Source organism: Rutilus rutilus (genome assembly GCF_951802725.1).
Source record: "Rutilus rutilus genome assembly, chromosome: 15".
In the NCBI taxonomy this organism is placed as follows: Eukaryota; Metazoa; Chordata; class Actinopteri; order Cypriniformes; family Leuciscidae; genus Rutilus; species Rutilus rutilus.
Window position 1 is genome coordinate 16,442,241 of NC_140220.1, and position 21,998 is coordinate 16,464,238.

The following is a 21,998-nucleotide window of genomic DNA, read 5'->3' on the forward strand; positions in this document are numbered from 1 at the left end:
TTTAATAAAAGTTTATTTCCTTAATATTTTAGTTTGTAGTAAGTATTTTATAAAAGCATATCAAGAATATAATTACAGCTAAATAAGTTGTAGGCCCTTTAAAGCCCTTTAGCCCTTTTATTGCTTATGATTTAGTCTTACACTTAGATTACATTTATCACGTGTATTTACTAGGGGTGTAATGATACCCTCATGTCACGATTCGATACATATCACGATACTGAACTCACGATACGATATTATTGCGATACTCCAAGACATATGATTAAAAGTACACAAAATGTACTGTTGATTAAAATGCTAAATTTGGTATTACATTGTGTTTGTAAATGAATAGGCTTGGACTTGGTGCTGGAAACCCAATGCACAAGACAATAGTGACACCAGAATAAATATATTCATGATTCTGAAGCTGAAAATACAGAATTATTTTAGACGAATATGCTTGCACTCTGTCACTGACTAGATTTATTTAAAATAACGTAGGCCACTTTTTACTGGTAGCATAAGACATTTGGCATTATCAGGACCCACAAATATTCCCCCACTGTATTATTATACATTATATTCAACATTATGTATAGTAGTTTAATGTAGTACTGACACTAAGACTCTGAAAAGTTTAAGTTTTCTTAAACACACTCATTTTTATTTTGGGTGAACTATACTATTTTTGTATTACGATATATTGTTACACACCTGGTATTTACACAATCTGTGAAGGATTAAACATAGCTAATTGAAAATCAGCTTAGAAACAAAACTTGTTCCCCCCAACCAAGCAACAACCTTTGGCCAATGCAACATTTTCACAAAGAAAAGAAAATCAATCAAGGTCTAAAAGCTGTGGTTGATGTTGGCTAATGCAATCAGTGAGTTCTATCAGTTCAATTGCTGACAGGAAAATCTTGGATGGTGTTTATGAAACAGCCTTTGCCTTTGGCCTGCCACACTGGCTGATGGAACTTTGGACCTGTTGCAACCCTTGATTAACACTGGACTGAATAGATCCGAGTATAAAAGATGCACGCCAGGGGATCACCATCAGTCTTCGTTTGGAGGAAGACTCGCTTTAGTTTCAGGGCTTCTGAGCTTCGTCTGTCCCAGCATGGGTAGTGTGAAGTTCTGCCTATTGCTGATGCTTGGCACCTATGCCATAGCCCGTGAGTATAAAGTTCCTTTGCATTCTGGTGCATTAAAAGATTTTCAGTGCATATAGAGTGCATTCATTATTTTGCTTCATCCTATGTCTCCTATATCCTGTTTTTTTTAGCATTTTATATTATTTCAAGGCTATTAATGTTTTTAATGATAAAGTTGTTTGAATGATTAAATTCACCTTTAAATTATTTATTTTATTTTATTGAAATACATGATCTTTTAATGTTATGTTTAAAAGATAAACATGCATTATTTATTTTGCTTCATCCTATGTCTGCTATATCCTGTTTTTTTTTTTTTTTTTTTGCATTTTATATTATTTCAAGGCTATTCATGTTATTAATGATAAAGTTGTTTGAATGGTTAAATTCACCTTAAAATTAGATATTTTTAATTGAAATACATGATCTTTTAATGTTATGTTTAAAAGATAAACATGCTTTATTTATTTTGCTTCATCCTATGTATCCTATGTCCTGTTTTTAGTTGAATTCAGAATGTGTTATTAAAGATAAAGTTGTTTGAATGGTTAAATTCACCTTAAAAATAGATTTTTTTAATTGGATACATTATTTTTTAATGTTATGTTTAATGTAATTACAAAATGACTTTTTCTCGCCAGAGCAAGAAATTGAGTCCAATTCTCATCCAGGATGTCACTGTAAGTATTTTTCTTTCTTTATTTCTAATCCTTTGATTCATTTTTATTTTTATTTTTATTTGTATTTGAGGTGTCTATGACTCACACATGTTAAAGTTCCATACAATTTATCCTGACCTTTTACCTGTTGGACTCACTGTACCAATTGTTGTTGACACTTACTTTGAACCCTCAATAAATGAGATCACCATTGTAACCTGGCCTATGTACTCTTTATCAACAACAGACAGTTCTTGAGTCAGGATGACAGAGTCCATATTTCTTATTGCTCATCTTGATTAGATAAAAAAATGTAATATGAAATGCAATTTAATAAGTAATATTTTAAATAATAATCTGATAATTTGACCGCTAAGAAAAATTATTGAAAAGTCTAGTGCCAAAAGGCAAAATGTATATTCAAAATTTATATTACATTTACATTCTATCAAAACAATCCACAGTTAAAAAAAAAAAAAAATGTTTTATTGGAAAACAAGAAATTAATTGAAAACCAAATGTACTGAAAATATGATTAACACTTTAAGGTTTGTTTAAATTTGTTAACATTAGTTAATATAATATATTATAATATATTATATTAACTAACATGAACTAACAGTTCGCTATATATACTTGCGCTATACAACATTTAGCAATCTTTGTTCTGAATGAATATACAATTGTTCATTGTTTATTCATGTTAGTTCACACTTTACTAATTTAACTAAAGTTAATACACCTTTTAATTTTAAATATGTATTAGTAAAGGTTGAAAATAATAGTAACTAAGTCTAATACATGCTGTAGAATTATTGTTCATTGTTAGCTTATGGTAACTAATGTACTGTTTAACAAATGTTAGCAAAGGAAACCTTATATATGAAACCTTAAATATGACTGTTTATCAGCATGTGATTATTGTTTCAAATATATAATTTTTTTAATTGACCTTGTATTTATTTTATTTACAGTATCTAAAAGATTTAAGATCTACAAAAAATATACATATCGGTATGAAGCAGAGATCCAAAACAGGGTGACTGGGACCTCTCCTCTCATGAATGGCCCCAAATTGTCCTGCAAGGTACATCGAAATTTGAGAAATCATATCTAACTATACAGTTTCTCAATATATATTCCCTGTTTTTTTGTTTTGTTTGTTTCTTAAAGTCATTAACACCCTTCCATCCATAGGTTGAAATTGATGTGCCTGTGGCATGCAGCTTTGAGCTCCGGACGAGTGAGTGCTCCCTAACTGAGGTGGTCGGAACAGATGCAAATGCGGCACCCATCTATTCACCTGCTTCTGAGGCCCAAGCTTTTCAGTCTGCCATGGAAAAGTATGTTTAAGTTTCCCTTCCCAGCTTTAGAGAAACTGACCCAAATAATAAAGTTCACAAATATTTAAAATGAGCAAAGCCAGTATAGCTAAAATATACAAACAGCCTGTGAAAAATAAAAAATACCTTTAAAACTATATATTGTAAGACTGGTTTACACTGCCCTAACAAACACTAACATTTTAAATATTTTAAAGTTACCTTTGGACCCAACAACAATTAAAGTTTGTGTTTATTAAGACATTGTGAACTAGGCTATGTTCTCCAGTCTATAATAAATTGATTTTAAATTTGTCCAGAAACTCAAGAAGTTATTCAACAGCCATTAATTTTCTTTGAACAGGAATGTACTGAAGTTTGTAGTTGAGGGTGAAACTGGTGTGACACTCTATCCTGAGGGTGATGAAACCAACATTCTGAACTTCAAGAGAGGTATCATCTCTGCCCTGATTGTGCCTGTCATGGAGAAGGAACAGAGCAAAGACATGGTACATAAACATATTTACTTCTTCCTTAAGGTCCTAATCTGTAAAGGTATTAATTGCCTTTTATTGTTATGTTGAACTTGTTTGCAATGAATCTTCTTATCTAGAATAATAAATTCCAATGAAGAACAAGGTGATCTTGACCTAAGGCACTTAGCTGATAGGAGACAATTACCTAATATCCATTACATTGCCTCTAACATCATCAATATCCTCATGACAGATTTTAAACAATTATGTTAGTACTCTCATGATTTGGTGAAAAGTGTTTTGAGGCTAGCTTTTGCATATTTGCTTAGTATAATCATTATTGTAATTTTATGTAAAACAATATTTAATTTGCAAACAATATCCTTTCTCTAACAGAGCCCTCCAATCCCCACTACACCATTACTGTATTTAACCTTAGAGTAGTTTGACTTTACTCATTAGTAGTAATAAAATTAAACAAAGATTGTAATTAAAATATTAGTTTTACATAACCTTTGGCCATATGGCCCAGTAAATTAATAAATAAAAATAACATAATAATTACTCATAATAGTGGAATATCAGTTGAGTACACTGACTTTATATATGCCAGTACTTTTTGCAAAAAAATGCAAACAGTGACTGAAAGTAAGTGAGGATCTGTAAAAGCAAAAGCCTGTACACAAACATGTATTCGCATTGATTTAGATTTCCTTGTTTCATCTAGGTTACTGTCCATGGAATCTGTGCCACTGACGTCAAGGTCAACACCAAGGAAGATATTGCCACTGATGTCACCATCACTAGGGACCTGTCAGGATGTGATGCTTTCAAAACCCAAAGAAGCCACACCAGCCCTCTTGCCATCATCAATAGTTTGGTGAGAGAAATATATATATATTTTTTTATTACACCCTCTGCTGGTTGAATCTTGCAATTATTGCTTCTTCATTTTTTTTTATTTATTTATAAATTTAAATAAATGCATTTATTCCATTAATCATCATCCTCAGTGTAATTTACCCATTACCAAATGTTTTAACAATTAGGTAAAGATTAAGCAAGTTACCTCTAAGCAATATTGACAAAATCATTATATCATACAGACTGAGCCAACAACAGGTGGAAAGAAAATGGTACTCATATATTTCAAGAAACAGATATTTGTACTTAAATGTATGTGTTTGTCAACAGCAATACCCTCTGTCCAAGCTGATTGGCAGTACCCAGACCTGCAACTATAAGTTCGACAACCAGAAGAAGCACATGACATCTGCCACATGCACAGAAAAGCACATATTCCTTCCCTTCTCTTACCAGTGAGTGACACTGACATCAAATCACTAGCTACATTTCCTAATGCATAAGTGGTACAAGTGGTCCTGATTCATTCAAATGTATTTAATTTCCATTGCAGGAACAAGTATGGTCTCTCTTCTCTTGTGAAACAAATCCTAACTCTTCAGGAAACCAGCAAGATCAATGACAGAGTTTTTGATTACCGTGAGTATTCCCAGTTTCACTGTATATCTCAAATAAATTAAAGATCTTTGGATTTGATTTGTCTGGTTAAAAGTTAAGGAATACTGACTACATTTCCAGACACTTTCACTCACACATCATCCCACTCTCTACAATACAGGTTCTACTAACCCCAAGGACTTGGTTCTAGAAGCAGTAGAGGTCAAAGCCCCAGTCCAAACCTCTGAGGCTCTGCTGTTCATCTTCAGGGAGCTGAAATCCATGAACGAAAAAACAGATCGCCAGCAGAGTGCCAACACGTTCCAGAGTTTGGTGTCTGAACTCCGTGGACTTGAGCATGAGGTTTTTCAGCAGGCCATTACTCAGATGGTGGAGGAGGACAAGCTCTTGACTTGGCAGGCTTTGACTCAGTGTGGCACCCCAGAGTGTGGTAGTGCCATGTTCAGTCTCCTGAAGACCTTTGACACTGATGCCATCGAGGTAGATGCTGCTGTCTATGCTCTAGGAATGATGCACAGCCCTACTGGCCTCTTGGTGAAAGACATATTGGAGATTGCCAAGACCAAGCAGAGCAAGCCAATAATGTATGCTCTCAGTAATGCTGTAAGGCGGTAAGCAAACTCTTTGTACCATTCTTATAGAATCTTTCACTTCCCTGCTGAAAAGACCAGCAGAGATTGATTTTCCATGCTTGTCCAGGTTTGTTCATACTAGTAAAGTGGTGGCCATCATATAAGCTGCAAAACATAGTTTGTGAAAATTGTCACCTGTATGGTCTTTCTAGTGAAACTAAGTAATCATGCGCTATAAGCTAGTTAAAAAGCTAGATGGGGACATATACACACCAGAATCCAAAACACAACATATGCTGGGGGGGTCAGAATATGTCTGGATATGTCCACTGTAACTGACAATGTATAATATATCCCTTAGGCACTTCCAAGCTGAGGGTCAGCTCACCTCTGAGATTCTTGAGGTGTATAACTTCATTACCTCAATCCTTGGTGCTGACTGTGCTGGCGAGAAAGATCTGATCTTCTTGACCTTAAGGGTGTGTCTATATTCCTGGACATATTCACACTAGTAAAAACAAATCCAGTAATAATATATCCAATATAGTAATATAATGTTATTATTATGATTATTATAATTATTATAACCTGTCCTGTTTAGGTGATTGGAAACATGGGTGAGGCTATGGAAGCAGCTGATCCCAACATGAAGACCACTCTGCTTAAGTGCATGAGACAGCCTGCCACCACCCTATCCGTCCAGATGTCTGCCATCCAGGCTTTTAGACGTATGTCTGTGACTCCTGATGTAAGTATTGCTGGATTTGTCCATCTATTTACATTTCTTCAGAACCAATTATGTGGAACTTTCTTACAAAAACTAACCAACTTCACACTAATATTTTTCACGCTCAGGTCCGTTCCAACATTCAGAGAGTGGCCCTTTATGCCAAAGGTGCTGTTCAGAAGAGACTGGCTGCATATCTTATCTTGATGAAAAAGCCAGAGGCAAGCGATCTGGAGGTTGCGAAGAAGATCATTACCCAGGACCAGAATGTGCAAGTCAAGTCATTTGTGGCTTCTCATTTCTACAACATTATTCATTCCAGGGATCCTGAAATTCAAGAGTATGTTACTCAGTTTTTCAGTTTTATTTAGACTGAGTTTAAAACATTTCATTGCATATCATCTGCTGTCTATCATTTCAGTTTGCTCTTTATCCTCTCCTTAAGACAATAACTTTTTCCTTCCCAGGTTGGGCAAAAGGATAGTTGAGGTCATGCAGGATGATGAGGTGCTTACCCACTCAAACTACACTCAGCTTTCTCGTAACTATAAGATGGACATATTTATGCCAGGAAAGGATGTCATAGGCTCCAGCACACAGGGAAGCATCATCTTTGATCCCAGCAGCCAGCTGCCCAGAGAGGTTATGCTTGAGACAACCCTAAAAGCCTTCAGTTACAACCTTGACTTTATGGAGGTAGGAATCTTCATGCGATATGTACTTGTAATTAGTTAATTGTGAAACTACATTGTTATATGTTTTAAGTTTTACTAATTGTTTGTACCAATTCTTGATTTTGTTCTACTTGTTGCACACACACGTGACTTTTAGAATTTAAAATGATTATTGTTCATTTTTTTGTCACCAAGTTTGGTATGGACGGCAAAGGATTTGAGCCAACTGTTGAGACTCTCTTTGGAAGCAATGGCTTCTTCCCTGATACGATTTCCAAGGCAATGTACTGGTTTGGGGACAAAATGCCAAACAAAATCAATGAGGTTCTGCAAGAATGGGTTGACCCTCTGCGAACAGAAAAAACTAAGAGACAGGTACTGATATCCATTGCTTATTCCAACCCTAAAAAATTTGATTATTTACATGATTGAGGTTTTGATGCATGTATCCAAGGCTAGATAATATCAGGACCTTCTCTTTGACAGGTTCCTGAGAACATTATCAGGGAAATGGTGCGCAATTTTAACAAGCTTGCAAAGGACCTGTACAACCAGGACTCCCCAGAGGCCATGGCTTACTTAAAGATCATGGGGAATGAATTGGGATACATCAAGAGTACCAATGAACTGTCAGCTATTGTTGATAGGATGGCCACATATATTCAGGCCCTCAAATTCTCACCTGCTTGGGTATGTATATGCATTTTACATACATATCATATGTCTATATTAGCTCATATATCAGACAGCAATTGGTATTTGCTTGATTGGTAAGATTTGCTTTGTTATACTTTAAGAACAGTTTGTTTTTCAGGTTCTATAAATGCAAATACATATTATTCTTGTTTCAATAGATTACAAAGGTATTAATGTCTGGAGATCAGAGCATCTTTGCTCACTACATCTTTATGGATAATGAGTTCAGCCTCCCAACTGCCTCTGGATTCCCCCTGAAGTTTGCTCTGTCTGGGACTTTTGCACCTGGTGTTGAGGGTGGTCTGCACATGGAGCCTGGCAGGGTACAAAATTTTGCCCCTGATTACTATTTGTTCAATAGCTAGATGGTTATTGTATAAAAACTGCTACATTGCTATATTACTGACATGTTTATTAGCATTACAAGAGTTTCCCTGTTCTTTTCACAGCATGAACTGTCCTTTTCACCCTCCATGGCAGTAGAATTTGTTACCCGTATGGGAGTCCATATCCCCAAGTTTGTTGTCTCTGCTGTGGAAATGCACACTAATATGTTCCATGAAAGCTCTTTCAATGCCAAAATCACTAAGGTCGATGGTCAAATAAAGCTGTCTATCCCGGCACCTAAGGGTACTACCGAACTCTTCAGAGTCAGGTATCTTTTGTGTTATATGTCTGAAACATACTTCAATGCTTTATTTAAAATGTATACTCTCTTCATACAAATAAAGAAAATATACAGAAAGAAATATCATCAGCTTTCAACAATACTGGTCAAGTCAACTGTTTAACAAAGACATAATGGGAAACCTCTTGTCATTTTTTCACAAATAGCAACAAGCTAGTGATGGTGTCCAAAACCCCGGTCACACTTGTTCCTGACACAGGTGACAGGACTGCCATAGCACACTGCAGCCCCCTTATCTCTGGGATCAATTTCTGCACCACCATAATTAACTCTAGAGCTGAGAGAAATTCTCCATACTTTCCTTTCAATGGAGAGTCTAAGTAAGAATAAAATATTTTCCATGCAAAAACACACCAAATCATTCCTCTACTTCATTTTTCAATGCCTGTTGTGCAAAAATTATTACTTTCCCACAGTTTTGTTTTGGGTATCCAGCCCACTGGTGACATCACTGAGTACACAGCAACTATTGCCTACGATCTCTTGAACGAGGGCAAGGAAGGTCGCCAGAAAGTAGATTCTCTGAAAATGATTTTGCAAGCAGAAGGCATGTAATTCTTAACAACAGTGAATTTTAAATCATGACCACTATATCTCTAAATTGATCAAAGGTGGCTAATTACTTTTTTCTTTTCTAATCATAAGGTGAAAAGCCCACAGAGGCATCTGCTACTATTAAGTACAACAGGAACAAGAATACTCTCACCACCAGCATTGCGATTCCAGACTATGATATTGAGGCTGGAATCAAAGTTGGTGTCACTGACAGCATTGCCAAGGGAAAGAAGATCGCCATTGATATCTCCAACAAAAATATTCACCAGTTTTCTCTCATTGGTCGTGCAAAGTAAGTAGAGATCCAGATAACTTTTTGAAACACTTGTCGATGGACAACCAAAATTCTTTTCATCTAAAGACAAGTTTCTGCTAATAACAGGCTTGATACCATGAAAGATGGCTTGCTGGAAGCTCAGTTGATTGTGCCCTCACTTAACACTGAGTGCATTCTTACTGCCACCCTGAACTGTGTTGAAGATTTGACCGTGGAACTCAAGAGTAACATCAAGCTCCCAGAGACCAACTCTGTGCAGAAGATTACCTTCCAATATGGTATTGGATCTATTTCCTGTCACTGTTTTTTGTAAACTCTTGATTATTAATTTAAAATCTTTATTATATTAAATCAATCATCTATTCTGTCAAATATGACAAGTGAAAATGTGCTTTTACAACAGCTAAAGATGAGATGAAGATAGAGATGAAGTCTGACATAGACTCTGAGATACAGAAGCTGATGCCTAATGTAGCACCTCTTCAGAGTCGCTTGGATCAGGTCTTTGATGACATCATGGAACATAAAGTTGTAAGGACTGACATGAAGCTCCGTCATATTTATGCAAAACTCTGGGAGGTATGATTGTATATAATTTCAATTGAAAACAGTATTCATTACAAACAGTATTTTGTTTTAATGATGTTCATACCAGTATGTTCATTAATTTTACAGGCTTACCTCATTTGGATGGATAAGATTGCTTCTGATGTGCCCTACCTTCAGACACTAAGAGAGAACATTCCTGAGTTGGTTATTCCATCTATGCCTGAAAGGGTGTTCATGAACACGTAAGATTAATGCAATTTTTTTTTTTTTATCTACATAATCCAACTTCTAAGGTGCATATCTATTCACTTCCTAAAATGTGTATTCTCTTTACAGTGAGAGCATGTTCAAATACAAGTTCAACAAAGATCGTGTCACTTTCACCATTCCTTTGCCTCTTGGTGGAAAGACATCTGAGGACCTGAAAATCCCTCCCACAATGGCCACCCCTGACCTAACTATGCCTCAGATTGGTCTAATGCTGCCCTCTAAACAGTTCAGTCTACCCACCTTCTCCATCCCCTCCAGCTATGATCTCTCAATGCCTCTTCTCGGAATGGTAGAGGCATCTGCAAAAGTCAGCACTAACTTGTATGATATAGAGGTGGTTTTCTCTGGTGGCAACAACACTGTCGATAAGTCCAGCTACACTGCAGGCTACAAAGTTGTTGCTAACAGCCCGTTGGAACTTCTTGCCTTTACTGTGGAAGGTAAACACATGCATACATGCAGTATACATGATACATGAATTTAGTGTATTGATATCGGTCCTTGGATACATTTTTCTATAATTTCTGTAATTTCCATATCTGTTATATACAGGATCTGCACAAACTGCTGGCATTTCAGAGGACACTGCGAAGTTCGACATAATTTCTTCCCTGAAGCATAAGCTCTTAGATGCAAATTTCAGCCTAATGGAAACAGCCAAAATCACAGATGCAGTGAAAACAACAGGAAATTACAAGATTGAAGCCTTCAGCCCTCTGGGTATGCAGATGTCTATGATGTACACAACCCAGGCTTTATTATCTTCTGAAATGACAGGTGATGGCAATTTAGATGGATCACTAAAAGTAGGATCAATGTCTACTACGACCACTGCCACCCAAACCTTTATACTTCAACCCAAAACCAGAGAGGCAAAAGCTGAATCCACTTTCAGTGTCAGATGTCCCATTCTCCAAATTGTAAACAAGATGAAAGCTGAAGCAGTCAATGGAGAACTTTCTTTTGAATCGAACACTGACATAGAGAATGACCCAGTCCATCACACCACCAAGTTCAACATTGAACTGAAAGAAGCTCAGTTTACCATTAAGTCTGATTCTGTCACCAAATCTAATGAGCGAAAGCTTCAAAACCAGGTAGACTTTACTGCAACCATGAAGGAAGTTGCTCTCAGGATTGAGTCCCAGGCTGATGATAACACAAACCGAGCTTTCTCCCAGCTTGCTGGATCCCTGAACACCCAGGGACTGGAGCTCAATACTGATGCCACTATCATCTTTGCTGCCAACCGTGCCTCCAACAAGGGCACCCTGTCATTCACCAAAGATGGCCTGACCACTAGCTGTACCACCAGTGCCCAGGTCAGCTCTCTGACCTTTGAAAACATTTTCCATGGTGGCATTACAACCACTGGTGCAACAATGTCTGTCTCTACCAAAGGAACAGTCCACGAGAACAGTGCTGAACTCAAAGTTGAGGGAAGACTTGCAAGCTCAGAGGTATACCTAAACAGTATGTACAAGGGAGACATTTTCAGTGTCAACACTAGAAACAGGATAAATTTCAAGTTGAATGAAGATGGCCTGAACCTCTCCAACAACTTGATTGCATCAAATCAGGAGATGAAAATAGAAAACACTGACTCTCTGATACTTACCCTCAAATCTCTGGCCATCCGCTCTGAGTCAGACAACTTTCTGAATGAGAACAACTTCTACAAGCACAAAATTGTAGTGGACATGCATGACTTTAAAGTATCTTTAAATGTCAACAATGAACTTAAAGTCATTGGTGTCAACTACATCAATGATGCCCAGATGACGGCAGAGCCCTACAGGATGGAAGCTACTGGAACTCTGAAAGGGGCATTTGGTGAAGAGGAACTAAGACATACATATGAGATCACCTATGTTGACCAGACAGCCACTGCAAAGTGCAGCACCACTGGAAAACTCTTGGGCACTCAAATGACTCAGAGCTCTGAGTTTGAGATTGTTGGATTTTCCACAAAGTTCGGCAATGAGGTGCGCTTCATCTCTCCCTCTCTCCGACTGGAAAGCAACATCCTCACTAAAGCAGAACCTTTTAGTGTGAATGTTGAGAGCTCCTTCAATTCTGATGGATCACTAAACCTGTATGGAAAACACAGTGGCCAGGTGAAAAGCATGCTGCTCATTCAAGCTGAACCTAAGTCTTACTCACACAAGCATGAATACAAGGCATCAACCTCTCACCAGTTGAACAGTGGAAACTCCATTGAAACTAACTTCCAGCATAAAATAACCAGCGCTATCACCCCTCAGCAGCAAAATTTTAACATGAATATGAAGTCTATGCTGAATGACCATGCCTTTGACCACTCCCTGGAAATCTTCAACACTCCAAAGAACATACGTATTACACTGAAAGGCACAGTGTCCACCAACCTCTTGAACAAAGCAAATGATAATCAGGAATTTGCCATAACAAGTGCTCTGCAATATGAAAAGAACAGTGATAGTCATTTTATTTCCCTGCCTTTCATTGAGAAGCTGCCTGTTGTCATTAGGGATGTTAAAAGTTCAATGCTCACCATGAAAGATCATAGCATTGACATGCTTCACGGCATTGATGATAAATATGACATTACAGCCACTCTTTACAGCAAAGGAACGGAACTTTCACAAGTAATTGAAAATTTTGATGTAGATATGTTCTTGGATGATGTGAGACTTTTTGCCTCCTACATGACAGCTGTAGTAACGGAAATGGGCAAACATCTGCGATATTTAAGGAACTTGATTGACAGTTTGGATCGAAGAACTGGCATTATCACCAAGATAAATGAAATCTTCAGCAAAATTAATGAGGTTTTGGCAGAATATGAGGTTGAGGCAAAGGTCGAGAAAATCATTGATAATGCTGTGGATTTAATGAAACAATATGAGCTAAGAGAAACTATGCAATCAGCTGCAAGTTACCTAAACCATCTTGACATAAAACCTGAAAGAATCTTTGGACAGATTAATGAACTGACAAAACAACTAATTACCAAAGTCAATGAAATGATTGCTTATGATTTTGACACCTTGGCTGATGAAGTAAAGCAGATTGCTACTGACCTCATTAAAGTCCCCTGCTTTGGAATGCTGCATAGTGAGATTGAGATCAAATCCTCCGAGCACACTCTGAAGACCATCGCTGAACTCAAGAACTCGACAGACAAGATCACTGCTAATCTGAATTCTCAGTTCCAGACTCCCATTGATCTCCTGGCCTATACATTTGATGCCACTGCTCACCTTAACATCCCTAGAATGAAAGAGCTGTCCCTGACTGAGACAGTGAAAGCCAATCACATGGCTTTCTCTCTTGATCACCAGGGAGAAATGTCCATCAATGACGTTTTTGCCCAGGTATCTTCCAAGACCACAGCTAAGGTAACCACAGAACCATACACAGCTGACTTAGAGAACAATGCATTACTGAGCACAGAGAATGGCTTCTCATGTACTTTGGAGACCTCTTACATCCACAGTGTGAACATGCCAGTGGCCAACATCTTCAGTGAAGCAACAATGACCCAAAAAGCTGCCGCTCAGCTTGAATCTGGTATATTTACTCTCACCCTTGGAAATGATGGCAAAGGAAAATACTCTATCCTTGATTATTCTGATGAAGGAGACCATAAGAGTAACTTGGAGATTGTGATGAATGTAGAGTCCATAAAACTGAACTTTAATGGTGACACTGAGAGTAGTCTTCTCAAGATGAAGCAGAAAGTGGATGTTGAGACCAGTGGTTTGACTCAGATTAAGTTTAATGTGCATGCAGAGACAGAAACTCCCTTCATCCAGAGAAGCATTGCAGCAGTAAAAGGGCAGATTTCTTTGAAGAAACTCATGTTTGAGCTAAGTGGGTCTCATGATGCTGAACTGATTGGCAAAGTTGAAGGCACCATTACCAACACAATTAACTTCAAGGCTGTGCCTTTTAAAATGATCTTTGATACCAAGAACAAGGAAAACATAAAGCTGATGCTTCCCTTTAAGTTATCCAGTAAGGTTGATTTGCAAAACGATATGACTTTAACTCTGAGTCCCTCTGTGCAACAGGCAAGCTGGACCGGTCTTGCTAGGATCAATCAATATAAGTACTCTCATTATATCAGTATGGCTAATGGCGAGAAGGAAATTCAGATCTCTGCATCAGTCAATGGTGAGGCTGACTTTAATGTGCTGACCTTGCCAATTAACATTCCTAAATTGACTATCCCTTTCATTAACAAGGAAACACCGTATGTAGAGAAATTTTCTTTATGGGAGGACACAGGCCTTAAAACAATCTTGATCACACCTCAGCAGACCTTTGATATGGATGCAAAGCTTAAGTATGTGAAGAACCATGAGATGTTCAACATTCAGCCAGCCCTCAATTCTGTTATTAGGAAAATTCAAATACCCATTTTCACAGTTGCCAAAATCTCATCTGATATATACGAATGTCCTTATTTGGCCAAGATCCCTCTTCCCAGTATAAAGGAATCCATTATGATCCCTGTCATGGGAGACCTGACCTATGACTTATCTGTGAAAACTGCTATGATCACCATTAATACCAAGGCTGAGATCCTTAATCAGGATGAAATTGCTGCCCAGTTTGAAACTCTGGCTACATCTGAGTTTGGTGTTTTTAATGGCAAAACCAGTGGCTCTGCAACCTTTAACATGAAGTCAGGGATGAAATTGTTAACCAATCTGATTGTGGAGCATAAATATTTTGAGAACAACTATAATGGACTTCTTGAGGCCAACACAGAAGTCTCAAAGGCTGTTGTTTCAAATACTGCCAAAGTCAATCTACCAGATATGAAATTTATGCTTTACCACGAATTAACTGGAAATGCAGAAGAAGGTCTTACTGTCTCTGTATCTTCCCCGTCTGCTGGACTTCTTGGTCTTCAGCTACAGAGCAAGAACTTATCCCACCATACAGGAAGACTTTTTGGTGCAATCCCAGTAAGAATTTGTTTATCATTTTAGAATATTTCAATTTATTATACATTTAGTGTATCTTACATATCAATCAATTGTTGCTATCTTAAATATTTTGAACGTTCAATTACAAGGTGACATGATTATAACATTTTCTGTTTCTTTATTACAGTCTGAGGATAATGTGGACATTCTGAAGGTTGACATTGCGGTAATGAACTCAAACAGACTGAGCTTCCAGACACAGTGGAACAAGGAGGTCCCAAATCAGATTCTTTTGTGGCTGAAGGAGAAAGTTGCTTCATTAAAGGATTTGAAAGACACAATAACATATTACATTACTGCAGTTTACAATGGCATCAGCAAGAAGTATGAGAAGCTAGAGAGTGTCATTGATCACATCAAAGATCAAGGTAAAGTCATGTACGAGAGAGCAGCTGAAAAGATTGCTGATGCTGACCTCGCAGGAATCAGCAGTAAGATTTCAGACAACATTGTAATGATCCTAAGAGCATACCAGAAGAATATTCAAGCCCTACTGGAAGCAACCATTTCATTTATGAGGGACACCCAGTTCCAGCTTCCTGGACATGCTGAGAAACTCTCTGGACTTGAGGTCTACAATAAAATCAGTGTCTTCATTTTTGATGTCATCGAGGAGGCCATCACAAAGGTGCCAGAGATCTTTACCTCATGTGCTAAAGCTGTCATTGAACATATTAGAAAAGTAGAAGTCACAATTCCTGGGTCTACCCATATTATCACTGGAAGAGATGTGTTGGATGACTTCCATGTTGCATTTCAGAAGTTCCAAAGCCAAATTATTACCATTGTGAAGGGTCTAAGAGATGTAAGCTTTGAGACCATTGTGCATAAACTGTCTGAAATCCTGAAATTTAGTGTGGAGAAAGCAGAGGAGCTCTTTAACACTATCAAATTTCAAGATCTCGACAAGCTCTCATCCTGGATCTCTAAAGTCTTCTCTGATGCTGTCAATTCCAATAGCCTGAGTGAAATAACTGAGCAGGCTGAGAAGTTCAGGACAATTATTGAAGACTACTATAAAACTGTCAAAGCCAAGGCCCAGGACATTTTTGCTGAGATGACCATTGAGCAACTGATTGAAGACATCCAGGCTTGGATTAAATCTATAATGAACCGACTGGAAGTTCTCAGGGACCAAATTACTAAGACCCTCAAAGATGCCATCAAGAACATCCCGTTTTATGTCAGAATAAGTGACACAGAGATGGACATTGACATTCCTATTCCATTCATATGGGATTTCTTCAGTAGAATGATTTCTCATCCTTGTATCAAGTCACTAATTAGCTAAACTCTTTACCAAGAGTAATGATTAAGATTGCCTCATTAAAAGTGTTATGCCCACAAAATATTTAGCCCATGCTGCTTTGGTTCCCTCTTTTTGTTTTGTAAGTGACTAATTTAGAATAATGTTCTTTAAAGTAAATATCTGAATGTTACAATCTGTCTTATTTTATTTAATAAGCAATGACATTGAAGTATCAATAAAACAAAACATTTGTACTGCATATAAGGTGTTATGTGTTCCTTATACTTTGACACTTGCATTGCATTTTCTTATATACAGTTCTTATTTTCTTTATTCATTCTTTGGTATGTACATCTTCATTTTCTGAATATCATAGGTTGACCATACACTCACCACTGGGTGTCACTAAACAGCAGGGGAAAACAGATAAGTTTTAAGATGCACTTCAGTTAAATTTAGTAGACAGGGCAACACTGATCAGATATTCCACAGATTCTAGTCTGATAAAAATAATAATAAAGAAAGAAATAATAGAAATATTACAAATCAAATTGTGAGTAAACTGTTCAATCTGAAATCTTGCTTGCTCAAATAGTCTGGTTCAGTGTTCACTGTTGGCGAATGGTCTTTTATCATTCAGATTCCTTTTGTAAAGGTTTTATAAAGGTGTTAATTAATGACTAATAACTCATTTACAGATGCATTATAATTTGTTGATAAGAAGTTAGAACTGCATGACTAAAAAGGGTGACTTTATTATGACGTACAGTATATCTGCCAAATAATGAGCCATTTCTAACTCAAATGTTATAAATGCTTAATAAATATATTTATTCATATATATTTCACTCAAAACCAGATTCCTGAATTATTCTATGATGCTGCAAAAATTTACTATTATAGTGAAACTGAAGGGTGTTGTGTTTGTGGTTTTCTCATGACTCATTTCACTTTTCTTACAATGTTGCTTACCAGAAGCTACTCTCTGACTCATAGACTTTCCACCGCCATGCAGAGAAAACAGTAAACACAAATCCATAACGTCTCACCCAATTCCCCAAACATCCTATTTTCAGGTCAAAATGAAGCTCTACACTCAAAACCATTCACTCTTGCTGAAAAAACTAACTTTGCCCTCAGACATCACACACAAGCCCTCACAAACACACACACTACAACATCTTACACACTGGTGCAATAAATTCAAAACAACATTTCCAAGTTATGTTGCTTGTTGGTTGCTTTTTCCCCCTGAAGGTTCTTATGATCGAGGCGACAGTGAAGCGACTCAAGTTTGGCTGTACTCGTTGCCCAGCCTCCCTCATAGTCGTACCATGGACAAAGACATGGGCAACTACACTGTAAATGCAAACATGGTATTTAATTAAAAATAGTAAATTGACCTTAATCATTTTTTTTCAACCTGCTATTACAGTTTTTCTCGATTGCTTAAACACATTTCTTGAAACTATGCCTCGTATTCTCAAAACAGTAAACACAAATCCATAACGTCTCACCCAATTTCCCAAACATCCTATTTTCAGGTCAAAATTAAGCTCTACACTCAAAACCATTCTCTCTTGCTGAAAAACCAAACTTTTCCCTCAGACAGGACACACAAGCCCTCAAAATCACACACACTACAACATAGTCTAATAAATTCAAAACAACATTTCCAAAACTGGTAAGTTATGTTGCTTGTGGTTCCCCCCCTCACAAACCTTTCCACATGATGAACACAAAAGACACAACCAATGGATACATTGGCACAATTTTATTCATTCATGTACTACACAGTACAACACATCCACAACAAAACAAAGAAAATTTTTTTTTCCCTGTTTTACTTTTTTTTTTAAATTATTCTCTCCTCTAAAAAATGTTTTATATTTACTTACAGTAAGATGTGTGTGACCATCATATGACAGTAAAAGAGCACACACAAACCTTATTCTAATATGGAATTGTATTGGAATGGGAAAGAGTGTTGGAATGTGACAGGAGGGCCTCCACTCAAGGAGACAATATGATGAACACGTCTAAGAATGTTCCACATATGGTTGAAATACCATCATTTGCCTAGAAAGATAAAATTCTGGGAGTCAAGACTATAAAGGAGAAAGGATGCCCTCCCTTCACTGTCACACTCTGTGCCACTCTGTGTGCCTGCTGGCCTTTTCTTGCAAGAAAATACACATCATCGAAGACTATTGGAAATGTTTGTCTTTTATTCAGTGATAGAATTTTGTTTGCCACCACTCCACCCTGAAGGTTCTCAAGGCAACGGTGAAGCGACTCAAATTTGGCCTTACTCGTAGCCCAGCCTCCCTCACAGTCATACCATTGATAAAGACATGGGCAACTAGAGTGGCTTGAATTTCATCTGAGACTGCTTGTCTTCTTGCCCTTCCTCCTCCTCCTCCTTATCCCTCCTCGATCTCTTCCTTCATGTCTTTCTGGATCCATTGTTCCAAAACTCAATAAACTGATTTGGGCCCTTTTATCTATCTATTGAAGGATATGATTGATGTGTGTTCAATTTTGACTCTTAATGTTTCCACCTGGGTAATTGTGTGTTAACTGAGCTGAAGCTGTGCTGACTTAAGTGAACAATATTGAATGCTAGTGCTTTCTAAATGACAACATGCTCTAGGCAATGAGAAATTAAGGGATTTGTGTGTAGAGTTTTGCAGTGACAGTTCAACAAATCTGACTCATGTGTCTAAACAGGGAATAGTGTTTATAGTTTAGTGAAATGGGTGTGCTTTTTGATAAATGGCATTATGGTTTTGAAATTTTAGTTCAAAAGCCTGGTTATAGTGTTTAAGCAATCGAGAAAAACTGTAATAGTGGACCATAATGTTTAGACAGACTCAGTTTGGTATGTTTGGGATGTTTAACACAATGTTTAAATGTTTGTTCAGCTGAGAGCAAAATTATAAACCCTAATATGTAAGTTTGATAAAAGACTAAAAATCCATCCAAATTCATTTAGTAACTCGAAACATTTAACAACATTGTAAGTATACCGAATGAGGAAGCGACACAACTTGTTTAATTCAAATGACACACTTTCCCATTAAAAATAGCACTACAAATGAGTTTGTAATTTGCTGTGAGTGGTGTATTGGTGTCCCAGTTAAGCGTTCCAAATCCACAAATGTCTCTGACGTGTAGTTGAAGACAATCAGTGGTTCTAAACATGATTCTGACCCAAAAATGGACTGAAAAAAAGTATATATTAGAAGAATAAAAGGTAACAGTTTCTGTGAAGACCATGCTTATAATGAATTATAGCCCCATTTATACTTATTTATAAGTATTACTTTTCTATAAATATATTTATAAAGACTGATTAAGACCTATACTGCATCATAAGAATAATTATAGTTGCATTCATATTATCTTTATATAACTACTTATAGGTCATGCATTTGCTTTTTCGATGCACGTGCTCATAATCCATTATGCACTGATTTATAAATTATCAAATATAAAATAGTTCCAGAGACAATTACCAATTAGTTATCAATTATAATATGATATATAATAAAGATAATTATTATTATGATCATTATGATATATTATGATTGGCTAATGTTTGCATTAGAGGTGATGAATGCTAACTTTGATTTGTTAAAATCTATATCTCCTCAGCCATATGCATATATTGCTTATAGCAGTTTGGAATTATACTTTTTGTTATACTATTGTTGCAGTGTTTTGCTAGTATGTAACATAAAACATTTTTCAACTGTTTGTATTATTGATTTCTGTTTTTTTATTTTATTATTTTTATACAGGAATTATTGTTCATTAGTTACATTTACAAATAACTTAAAATGTATAATGAGCACATCTTCATGTTTTCTTTGCTTTAGGAAAACTGCATTTAAGTATTTATAAGAACACAACACGGCTATTAATCACAATATATTCACTTATTTGAAGGAAATAAATTGAGTTACTAAAAAGTCATTGCAACTGTAATATAATAACAGCAATGCAGGTTGCATCTTCATAAATACATTCATGGAACCATACGACTGACTAATTAATACTTATAAATCAGTGTATAATGATTATGAGCATGCGCATTGAAAAAGCAAATGCATAACTTATAATTATAAAAATAATATAAATGTGACTATAACTGTTCTTATAATGCAGAATAGATATTAATGAGTCTTTATAAATGTATTTATAAAATAGTAATACCTACTTATGAATAAGTATAAATGGAGCTAGCTATAATTCATAAGCATGGTCTTCTTAGAAAGTGTCTTCTTTTTAAATAAAAAAAATACAGCCATTTTTTTTCTCTAATTATATTTATGTTTTGATTCAAACCTTACATTTTGATTTAATATTAGTAGAAAGGTTCCCAAAGATAAAAAGATTATTATTAAGACCATAAACTGGATTAGAATAGAATAGAATAGAATAGAACGATTAAATCATGTACAGTACATCGATTCCACAATTAATAAAGTTAACACAAACACACAAATGTAATCTGTTCATGTAACTTTATTATCATTGAATTAGACTACTTAATTTGGTCACTCAAAAACAAAGTGATTTTATATGGTATTTGTATATATATATATATATATATATATATATATATATATATATATATATATATATATATATATATATATATATATATTGTCATTTGTCACATCACTGAATAATACTAGTTAGCTAATGAACAGCGCTTATTAGCACGCTAAATGCTAATAATATCCTTTCCTTAAGGAAAGTAGCAAAGACATTGCTTAATTCGGAACTGCATATACTACTTTTACTATTTCTGTCATAGAAAGATATGGTACAAAAAGAGTAATATGCGGTTCTGAATTCAGCTACACTCTTCATGTTCCCATTCTCAGCAAGCAAAAGCTCCACTCTTCATGACATTGGTAACCCAGTATCATTCAAACGGTTCTAAATACAAATATAAATAAACAAGAAACACTTTCCATTCTCGCTTTTCTCTTCTTGCTAAAAAATACAAACAATATACATGATTTCAACATTCAACAGTCCCATGCAAAGCAATTTTGTTGTGTAGTTTTTTTTTTTTTTACATTTTGTTTATGACATGACACAAAATAAACATTTTGACAATGTTTTCTATAAAAGAGAGAACAGGAATATATCTTCGAATATTGTATATTATATATATATATATTACAGAATAATATCCTGGTATTAATTAAGATGTCTTTTTTTGTTATACAAATAAATATGTTTCTTTTTCATTTTGTTTCAAATGGAACAAAACAGGATATATTGATTAGATCAATATAAAAATGCATTTTAAATAAATGACATGGTCACTTCACTTTGTGTGTGTGTGTGTGTGTGTGTGTGTGTGTGTGTGTGTGTGTGTGTGTGTGTGTGTGTGTGTGTGTGTGTGTGTGTGTAACATTAAGAGACTGCAGTTAGGATAGTAAAGTAGGTGTATCAGCTTTTAAGGGAAGTGAAAATGCTTTCAACATCTTTTGATTATGTAAAAGGAAAAGGAAATACATGGAACTAAAATGTTAAATTGGGTCACCACTTAGGTCACACTGAAGCAAGAACAACTAAGAACCATATAGGAAAAGTCTCTAGGCACTCTCATTATTTTAAAATACATCTGTATTTATGTGTCATTTACTAGCAAAACCATG

At 36.0% G+C, this 21,998-nt stretch overlaps 1 protein-coding gene across 1 annotated transcript; it reads left to right on the forward strand.

Moving 5' to 3' along the window:
• The first annotated feature begins 1,052 nt into the window (after positions 1-1,052).
• On the forward strand, positions 1,053-16,593 carry LOC311305555 (apolipoprotein B-100-like). The gene is made up of 26 exons (XM_084433339.1): positions 1,053-1,163; positions 1,784-1,822; positions 2,776-2,888; positions 2,999-3,144; positions 3,488-3,632; positions 4,327-4,479; positions 4,794-4,918; positions 5,017-5,102; positions 5,242-5,692; positions 6,015-6,132; positions 6,255-6,401; positions 6,509-6,720; positions 6,848-7,076; positions 7,250-7,429; positions 7,541-7,744; positions 7,909-8,073; positions 8,200-8,405; positions 8,585-8,758; positions 8,855-8,985; positions 9,084-9,285; positions 9,376-9,548; positions 9,674-9,849; positions 9,946-10,061; positions 10,156-10,529; positions 10,642-15,047; positions 15,196-16,593. Exons 1-26 carry the CDS (start codon positions 1,109-1,111, stop codon positions 16,357-16,359), a joined length of 9,690 nt encoding a protein of 3,229 aa, XP_084289465.1. The 5' UTR covers positions 1,053-1,108; the 3' UTR covers positions 16,360-16,593.
• The last annotated feature ends 5,405 nt before the right edge of the window (positions 16,594-21,998 follow it).

Excerpts from the sequence above, each read along its gene's own strand:
- LOC311305555 (XM_084433339.1), top strand. The coding sequence starts at position 1,109 with ATGGGTAGTGTGAAGTTCTGCCTATTGCTGATGCTTGGCACCTATGCC. Across the intron at positions 6,402-6,508 it reads GTATGTCTGTGACTCCTGAT|GTCCGTTCCAACATTCAGAG; the intron begins GTAAGTATTGCT and ends TTTCACGCTCAG. Across the intron at positions 9,286-9,375 it reads TCTCTCATTGGTCGTGCAAA|GCTTGATACCATGAAAGATG; the intron begins GTAAGTAGAGAT and ends TGCTAATAACAG.